Raw genomic sequence first — 10,464 nt, forward strand, 5'->3', positions numbered from 1 at the left:
TTGTGAACAAAACAGGCTTCATATGGAGAAGCCAAGGAAGAAGTTAATGTTTATTTACATGTGGAAATTACACTACATGCTAGCAGATCTCTCTACAAGGACTTTTTTATCTCAGAATACAACTTCCCCATATTATAGGCATTTAACAGACAACCTGCAGTTTATTTACAGCACGACAAATTTTCACAAACATTAAAGTTTATCTACTGATCCAAAATAAGTTAGAACACTGTTTGCACATGGAATATGGAGTTGCATCGGCAAACTGCAAAAGAAAACTGAGGCAGCTATGCCATTTTAATGAAACAATATTAGCTACCATCAATTATATACAGTCAGTTATCTATAACACACTAACAGAAAGTTTACACTTCCTTATCATTTACACTGAAGTGCAAACAGAGTGCACACCGCAGCTGCCACACCAATAATTATTTTTCTTTCACACACACTTATTTCCTGCATTTCCCCAGTTTCAAACACACTGCTTCACAGCAATAAAAACCTTTTTTTGGTCGTGTGCATCACATTTACAAGTTCGCCTGCTGGGAATCTAAGGAGAAGAAAGAAAAAATTTTACAAAGTCCACAACCCAAACTTCAACAGCATAGGAGAGACATGTTCTAGAGCACATTACAGCAGTTTCAAAGCAGACCTGCCACTTACATATACTATGAAGTTTCCTCAGAAGTCCGTTAAATATGAGCTCTCACTTTACATGTTGATGCCTGTTTAACTTCATCAGTTCTTATAAGGCTAGATTTTGCATTTGACTTCGGACTGCAACGTCCAACCTGGGGAGCAGGGATGGAATTAAACAAAATTATGCCCAAGACAACTGAATGAGATGATGTTTACAACAAAGACAGTTTGGAAGAGTTGTTGCACTTCTCTTAACATAGGAAGAGTAAAATAATAAACCTGTGCAATTGCTTTAAGTACATTTATTCTTCAAAACACTCAAGGGTAAACAATTGGAGTTTGATTACAACCTCATGAGATTATTCTGCTTTAAACAGAAAAAGCCCATCTTTCTATATTTACACATAAACATGCTGGCCTTAAGCAGTCTTTCTTCCAGGACTTTGTAATTCACCTTTTAGATCCTGGAACATAAGCTATTCCATAAACAAGCTGCTCCAGGATCTAACTTTGATTTTTTTTTTTTTTTTTTTTTTTGTAGCTAGAATCAAGTATGTCAGCTATACAACGCAATGGTATGCAGCATCCAAAATAAAAATCTAATTTTCTATTTTCTAATTTTTTCTTTGGGCAAAAAAGTCAATAGGGAAATTTATTAAGACTGCACCAGAGCTGTTGACTCACTACAGTCTGTAAAATATATGCTACATTTCACTTGCAAAATACTTGTGGCAGCTGATATTAAAAAAAAAAATCACTATAGCTGGAAATGGGAAAACACACACACCTTAATTTTCAGCCAATCAGGTAGCCCACATATAAGCAGGGGCCTTCAAAGAATGTCTGGATTTCCATGATATGTTTTGCATTATTGTTTTCCTCCATTTTGCTAACAGATGCCACAGTCCAAACCTTTATTTCACTCTTAAGATATAAAGATAAGAATTGCTAAACAGAGACACAGTTTAAATTACTGCCACCTATTTCTATCCATCTCGTCTAAGCAGTGCTGAAGTTTGTGGAAGTCTAACAAATAACCGATAGTACCGTTGGACTGTGTAAATTGAAGCAGCTTGCACAGGCTGCTCTATACAAACCACTGCTCAGAATCACCTCAGTCTGAAAGCTGTCTACCACATTTTTCGTGTTCATATGAAAAACTGTATTTTTCATGGGCTTTGCAACAGCATTCAGAATCACATCTCATTCTGGGTAAAGATGCAAACTGTGTAGAAATGATGCTACCTCAAAGAAAAATATTACAGTCAATGCTTTCATTTTAATTTCTGAACACATAGCACGTGTTAGTCAGACCTGTCTGTACCTTCCTAGTATCTTTATTTGTAAGATTAGTTAGTCAAGAAGTCAAATATGCTAACTAGACAGTTTCTATACATGGACACCTGCCAGTTAACATCAAGCAAATGTCCATAGTTTAATCAACTATGAGCTGAATTTTTAAAGTCAGTCTTCTAAGTTTTTCCTCTTGGCACATCTAGAAGTGTATTATCAGTCTAAATCCACCCAAAATAATCAATCTTTGAGATTCTCTGCCTTGATTATACTTGGGAAAAAAAAAAGGCAGCTACCTACACTGATTGCTTAAAAACATTGTAGAGAAGCTGTAGACTTGTAAAAACCCTGCAACTATCCATGAAAACAGCCATCACTTCAAGAACATAAAAACACATTCTTATATGAAAACGTACCAGTGGGATCTCTGGACTAGAAAATGAGGAGCTATCAAAAGATCGATTTTCTTTGTCCAGGGAATCATCATCTTCATTTTTATGTGCAAATTTCTGCTTTAGTGCATGAGTTAGTAGAGCAACTGGATCCCAATCTGAACTTTGCTTCTTTCTGGGTCTAGAAAGAGGAGTACCTCCAGGTGACCTACAAAAAAGGAAAATTGTTTCCTGTTTTTAATCCTGTGCCGAGTGATCCAAAATATAGAAATACAACTTCTGTATATACCCTACCCTACAAATCCATGATTACCCAAATACTGTGCTGATGTTATTTTACAGCAATTCACCAAATAGGACCAATACAAGCATACCCAACAACTTGTCAGCCAGATTTTTAGCTTGAAAATACAACTTGATGCTGTTCCATAAAGAAAAATTACAGTAAGTCAACACAAAGTATTAAAGTAATGCAAATAAATAATGAGGAAAAAAGGCAAAATGTGCAGTTTTCATAGCAGGTGTCATTTATAAGTTATATTAAGGTATGTTTGTGGGAATCTCCTACTAACATATTTCATAACCATTGTGAACATAACTTGATTTAAATGTCATTAATTTTCAGTTTGAAACAGTATGCCTTTCTATGGTCTCACAAGAAAGAGCAAACCTAGAAAATTCCTCAGAGCAATTATATTTAAAGAAAACAACAATTTTGTCAAATATGCAGCCAGGTGACCATAAGCCCCATTTATAAACCACACTTAACTCAAGTTTCATTATTAAAAAAATTATCATCAGATGTGGCATAAAGGCTTCAAAGACAGTTTTTCCCTCCGAGTGAGCACTTGAGCATACAAATATGAAAATTTTATAGGCAAAAATTAGAAAGTGGAGTTTGTGTTTTAATTCAGAAAAGTGTTCTTATCAAATTCAAAATCTAGATAGCAAAGAGATGTAAGATCAAAACAGCACCTGCAGCCCAAGACCTAATATAAATGTGGAAGTTAGTGACTAGACCAAGAAAATAAATAATAAGAAAGGCTTCCTAACCACTGAGCTATTTGGAAAAAAAAAAAAACAGAGTATTCACACTTCTGCTAGTGAAGTGCTATCTCCAGGCCAATGAGTCATACCTATTAATGCACAGTGACAGCACTGAGCTCAAAGTCTGGCAGTTACAATAGATGTCATTTAACATGAAGCCTGAAAGGATTAAGTTCACCCTTCCTATAAAATCAAGCTGTTAGAACACTTGCCCAATGTGAAAGCTGGTGCTTAGGTGGTAGAAAATGGGATCTTCAGGCTCTCAGCTTCTGAGAACAGAGGCCTTCCCCTTACAGTGCTCACATTAAAATACTGTCAGACTGCCGCCTGAAAGATTATAGCAATTTTGATCATTACTCCCTCCAACAATATAAATTCATTATTCAGCTAAGTTCTGCCTTCAGAGTACAGGTGATTCCTAAAAGCAGGAAGAATTTTGGATGCACACCTGCCACTTCCTACTAATTATGCCCCTGCCTAACATAATGGTTGTTAAAACTGTCAACCTGAATATTTCACTTTCTTCATTTACTGTACATAGAATTATAGGGAAGAAAACATGAATAAGGAAACACAATGGTTTATCCAAGTGTATTTTATACTTGCTTTATTTACTGTGAGAATGTCATCAAAAGTGTAAAGATATGCTTTAGAGTTGCACATAGATAATTTGCTCAAGACTTGTGCTAGTTATTTTCAGGGATAAAGCTCACAGTTAAGAAAATGCTGAAATAAGAATGCAGTAAGTTTTGGTAAGTGACATTCTTCCCACATTAAGAGCTGCAAATATTCATTATAGACCCAGTTGTTCTTATATACTTTTTCAACTCAAGAAGTTCAGAACAGCATCTGACAACCTCCATCACACCTAGCATAGCAGACAAACACTGAGCTGAGTCTTTAGTAGTGCATTTTTGTAACATGTCAACTGTGTTCACCATCAAAACAGTAGACCATTAAAAATATTTATAATCCAATTGCACTCCTGAAATACAAATTTACTAAACATTTTCAATAAAAGATATAGCATGTATTTTCTTTAACACTTCAAAGCTAGCACCAGAATACTTTTGGAATGTTAACAATATTTTTCTGATTTTCCCCAAGGATTTGTCCTTTGACAGTGAATCCAAAAAGTTTATTTGTTCATATCAATTTCCTGTGACTGTACAGGCAACTTTGTAAGCAATCTACAGATAGCAACATACCCACCTCCCCACACCAACCTGAGATTTGTATACTAAAGCAGGGAAACTAGTTTTAAATGCTGTGATACTCTGCATGTTTTAAATGCATCTAAAAGCCATGTCACAAGTATCTTACATGCCAAGCTATGAATTAAGAAGTTGCCAATCTTAAATTTGTCAGCAGTAGCTGCTCATTAAATGTCATCTCACATTGATGCTCTCTGGTGCTGCTTAAGTGCTTACTCTGATACACATTCAGTTCAACCTACCTCTCAATAGCTCGCAACTGAACTTTGTTTAGGTCTTTCAAAACATCCATCATACTAGGAATGTTCTTTGTCCTCTGGTGATCAGCACTACCAGCTGCAGCTGAATCACTGTTTCTTGCAGCACGACGTTGTTTTACAAGTTCAACTGCTGAATTCCTAGCATCAACACCAGATGGTACACCAGAAGGAAGTGGAGGAGGTGAGGGAATTACAAAGTGATTGTGAGAGACGGACAATGGTGTAGAAGTCATGGCTGGCACTGGGTAAAATCCATCGGGAGGGTTGAACTTTTTAAAAACTTCTGGATGCACTTATAAAAGAAAAACAGTGCTTTTATTTTTAGTCAGTATACCTTCACGTTTAGCAATATTAAGCAACATCTAGAGTGACTCAGTTTTAAGCCAAGATAAAGACATCCCTCAAAGCACTTTCTTACACACCTCACACATTATACCACAGAAGAATTACATTTAAAACAAAGAACATTTTTTATTTCAAAGCCACAGATTCAGAACACATGAAATAATGGATCTGAGGTATCTTGTGCTGCTCTGAGTTTCTCCATTTGTGTCTTCAATCTAAGCACTAGATAGATCAGCAAAGCAGTACTCCGACAGCAAAGCAGCCTGCTACTACATACAGTTCATTCTCAATAGCCTGAAGGTTAGAATATCCCACATGAAGCAAAAGATAGCCACAAAACACGCAAAATAGACTACAATACTGAGCGCAATGGAGAAGTGATAAAAGAAGAGACAACAGAACATCTACATGAAGCAGAGAGGTGCCTGAACTGTTTAAGTTCACTTGGCACAATGGACACAAATGTAACTACCTGTTACATACTACAAATGTTTCAATCAGTGTGGTTAGTCTGCAAGTAAAACAATCAAGACCTCAAAACTTCTTTTTTCGGGGAAGGCAGGGGAGTAGGGGTGGGTGGAGATGAAGAGAATATAAGAAAATAGACAAAATAGTTGATCTCCAATATGAATTTCAATCTTGGATACTCTAGTGGCTGTTAGACAAATCTATTGCAGCATTCATTTTTGTAAAAGCTTGAACCTGTCTTCCTTATAATACTTTTTTGTCCATTCTTTTGATAACTTGTCAGAAACAGTACAAAACCCAAAAAGGATAATTAATAGTCTAACTTTTCAAAGCAGTAATTTGTAGCACGTGGATAGTGTTGTTACTAAGCTCCTTCACAAACATGGAAATAAGGATAAAGATCACTTAGGATCCACTGCATTCAAAATTGGCAAACAGACTATTAGAAAGAAGGAGGAATTGGCACCAAATACTGGAAAGAGACAGAATATTATATTCTGCAAATTTTGTTGGTGTAATTTCAGTTACAGAGATTGGAAATATTCTCTATCAATATCAGATATGGCAAGCTGCGAGCAGGAACTCTAAGGCAAGAAAAGGAAAACTGGTTTGCTTCAAACCAGAATGGCTTACTTGGTGAAATGCTTCCCAATGTCTGTGTTGAAACAATGGCAGCAATCTGAGCACGAAGAAAGGTTAGCTCTTCTTCAAGCGCAGAAATTTTCTGGAGTGCTGCTTGATCAACAACACTGTCTTTTTGCGTACTGTTTTTTGGAACAATTTTTATTGAATCTACAGATGGATGCAAGTCATAAGCTGTACTTTTTCTCCACAATTCAGTCCTAGAAAGCAAAAAAAGACACAGTTTCAAAAGGGTCAGCCAGCAATGGAAATCTCAAAACTTTCCATCTGTTCAAGCAACTTATCATCGTTCAGCAAGACATAAGTTTGCAAACTATTTAAGAAGACTTTACTCTTTTAACTACTCATAACCTTAAAAATATTTTAAGTCTCCCTTTGCTCAAGTATGACACAGAACCTTGGAAAGTCATCATAAAAAATAGTCAGATAATTTACTCATTAATAGATTACACATCTTAAGGTCATAATGTAGGATTGAGTTGTTATTCAATAGCTATTACACTGACAACACAGAGGTGTATCTCCCTCCTCCCTACCTGAAACAGTAGATATGAAAGGCAGGGAGAGTCAAATGATCATGAACTCTTAATTAGGCTTCATACATTTTAGTCATTCATCAAACTCTGCAAGATGAACAGTACAACCAGCAAAGAAGTTGCAATCTTTCAGAAAAAATACTGGAGAATAATGATTAATTTTAATACACACAGAATAAGAATCTCATCTTCTGTAAGCTACATATGAACACAGCCTGCATTAGAAAATTGTGATACAAGTCTCAGGTTTTAAGTGTAAAAACTGTTTCAAGGCTATGCCTGCAGAAATAACCTTAAAATATAGAATGAGTGTAAACTCAGACTACCAGAATTTCATTACGAAACAAAGAAAGAAGTTAAATTCACTTTATTCAAGATGCACTAAGCTTTGTTTGAAACAAAACGAGCCCTTTTCCCTTATATTAATCATCCTTTTACTTCAAATGAGACCTGCAGCATTGCTTTCTGATTTGCCAAAAACACTTGCTCTTCACACTGCCTCAGAAGATAAAGGTCTCAATTAGAATACTTGTTCTTGAAAAACATCCCACAGAGCCAGGAGAAGAGGAGGAAGAAGAAAGAATGAAAACAAAAGAATGAATTTTCATGGATCTGTGAATCAGACCAACTGAAGAACAGCACAAGCAAGACCAAACAGGCCACAGTTCCTTTTAACGATATTCTTATTCTTCCAGTATTTTACAGCTGCTGCAGAAAAAAACTTCAATAATTCAGCACTAACATCTCAGGAATCATAAGATGAAACACAGCTTTATCAAAACTTCTCTAATAAAAAGTATGTCATTTCATCAGTTTCTTGTAGTTTCATTACCAGCAAGAAGCACAAAGATCATAAACTCATGCCCACATGAAGTAGAATTACATTGTCAAATACAGATGTAGTACAAGACGAGAGTCAAAATTTTAATCTTGGTTCTGGCTCTGACTCATCCTCTGCTTTTGAACATATCCTTTAGAGGAACAGTAAGACAACTTTCTATTTCTTCTCTAGTGGGAGGAAGACTTGTATACTATTTGTGTGTGGTAATTCCTGGATTATTTGTCATTTCACAGTACTTGTAATATTTTATAATTGTTAAAATAATTTCCTTTAGCACTCTGCAAAAGCTAGAAAGAATTATATAAACTATATTCAAGGCAAATTTTTAAAATAAAGAAATTATGTTTTTCATTCCATCAAAGCAACCATCAAGGTTTACACATAGCACTGTAGTGATGGACGTCAAAACGAGACATTTAAATATTTTTTCTTGTTTTCCCCTTTATAAAGTTTATCAAAATGGATAAACTGATGTAAACTAAAAAGATAAAGATAAGAATAATCCTACAGTATGTTGCAATACCCAAGTTTTCTTTAAACTCCCTTTCTCACAAAATACTTTGTGAGTGAAAACAAATTAAAATACCAGTAATGCATCTGACATAATACTAGGAAATGAGGGGACTCCGTTTCAGAAGATAAGATTTTAGATAAGAATACTCTGTGGAGTAAGAGTTTCCAGGTAAGCAGGAACTGTCCCCCCAAAAAAACAAAGTTTCCAGGGTTGGTCTAGCTGGAACCCTGAAGGGGCTAGGAAAAAAGAAAAACAAACACAAAACTTCACAACATAAAGAACAGATGACATGTTACTTCTATTACTCCTTTTTATACTTTTACTGGTTTTAGATGGGATAGTAAGTTTTCTTCATAGTAGCTAGTATGAGGCTACATTTTGGATCTGTGCTGAAAACAGTGTTGTTAATACAGGGGTGACTTCATTATTCCTGAGCAGTGCTTACACAGAGTCAAGGCCTTCTCTGCTTCTCACCCCACTCCACCAATGAGTAGGCTGAGGCTACACAAGTTGAGAAGGCACACAACCAGGACAGCTGACCCCAACTGACCAAAGGGATATTCCATACCATATGACATCATGCTCAGCATTTACAGCTAGGGGAAGAAGGAAGGGGGGTGCATTCGGAGTGATGGTGTTTGCTTTGCCAAGTAACTGTTAGACACGATGGAGCCCTGCTTTCCTGGAGATGGCTGAACACCTGCCCGCTGATAGGAAGTGGTAAGCGAATTCCGTGTTTTGCTTTGCTTGCATGTGCAGCTTTTGTTTTCCCTATTAAACTGTCTTTATCTCAACCCATGAGTGTTCTCACTTTTACCCTTCTGACTCTCTCTACCAACCGACCAAGGGGGAGTGATTGAGCAGCTGCATGGTGCTTAGCTGCCAGCTGGGGGTTAAACCAGGACATTTACTTACCTAAGTCTAGTAAATGCTTGTCCTTCATCATTTGCCACCCACAGGATATCAGCAAGTGATGGAGCTACAGGAGCTGGAGCTATGCTTTGTTCGTCATTACCCAATGGACTTGGGTCTTGAACAACCTAAAAACAAACAAGCAAAAAAAGAGAAACCAGATTCAGCACATAGTAAAAGTTCTGCCTCCGCGACAGGAATTTTTAAGACAGTGCTGTAACCATGTTGAAAACGGTGAGGATAAGGCATACAACACAAGAATTACACAAGCTAAAAAGAACAGGAAAGCAATCACTAAATTAAAAAACTAGAAAACTTAAATAGCTGATGCATATGTATAACAATAAATCACTTACCTGAAAATAAGGTCTTGGGTAGGGTTCTAAGGAAAGAATTGTCCCAAGTCTACGCACAACACTTCGAGTAGATCCATATTCCTTTTTTTTGCAAATAGATACGACCTAAAAATCAGAATACCTTTTAATCTGAGAAGCAAAAATCAAAGCCCTCAGATCTTAAAATTTAAAAAGTGATTAAGTAATATTAAATTGTGTTATATGTAATTAACTATAACACAGTTAGGTTAACCTAACTTTTCAGTGCTCTTCTCAAGCTGAAAGTTCAGAGGGGCCTACGCTGGCTTTAACAGACTGGTTCCAAAACACTGCCAAGATACAGCCTGTACCCAGTATATTTTAGAGTTGCACAAAGGCCAACAAAGAATGTAGCAAGTAATATTCTGACCTACTGACACAAAAAAGTACACTTGAGAGTGCCTGCATAACTATATGCATCTATGTATGTCTTGGGGAAAAAAATTAGTCAAGAAATGAACTAAGTTTAACATACCTTGACCTGATACTTCTTTATGACTGCATATAACTGCTGGAAATGCCTTCTTGATGAGGTTGCTGAAGGAAGGCACGTTCTGACTGTACGACTGATACTGCTGATGAATACACGGGTTTCCAAAAATACGGCCTGTGAAAATAAAAAAGCAAGAACTCCCAACAATGAAACCAGAAAATAACCAGGATAGCTCAGATTAAACTAGCACTCCTAGAGATACTTTAGTAGTTTCACGTAAATAAACCAAGAACTTCCTCAGAACTACAAGTTGCAGCAGTGCCTCCACTATTGACACCCATGACTAAAGAGCTGCCCATAATCTCACACTCTAACATCAGACCCCGACGCTGCAACAATTAACCTTTCCAGTTTCCCATACAATACCTTTCCCAGGTCTCTGAAAACACAGGATTAACTGCTACTTGGGAACCGTTACGGTGCCTTTCGTTTAAAATAACAAAACGTAACAGCTAATGTTACTGATTCTTTTTCTGTCTGTTCAAAGAGAA

General features: G+C 36.5%; 1 protein-coding gene across 1 annotated transcript; it reads right to left on the minus strand.

Annotated features, from left to right (window-relative positions):
* Positions 1-695: 695 nt before the first annotated feature.
* MTFR2 (mitochondrial fission regulator 2) lies at positions 696-10,087 on the minus strand (the record flags this gene model as incomplete). The annotated part of the gene is made up of 7 exons (XM_010297284.1): positions 696-794; positions 2,352-2,535; positions 4,831-5,131; positions 6,295-6,503; positions 9,110-9,234; positions 9,463-9,567; positions 9,956-10,087. Coding segments are annotated over 7 exons (1,155 nt in total), but the record flags the coding sequence as incomplete, so codon positions are not given.
* Positions 10,088-10,464: the final 377 nt, after the last annotated feature.

This window comes from Phaethon lepturus, unplaced genomic scaffold (genome assembly GCF_000687285.1).
Source record: "Phaethon lepturus isolate BGI_N335 unplaced genomic scaffold, ASM68728v1 scaffold21861, whole genome shotgun sequence".
NCBI lineage: Eukaryota > Metazoa > Chordata > Aves > Phaethontiformes > Phaethontidae > Phaethon > Phaethon lepturus.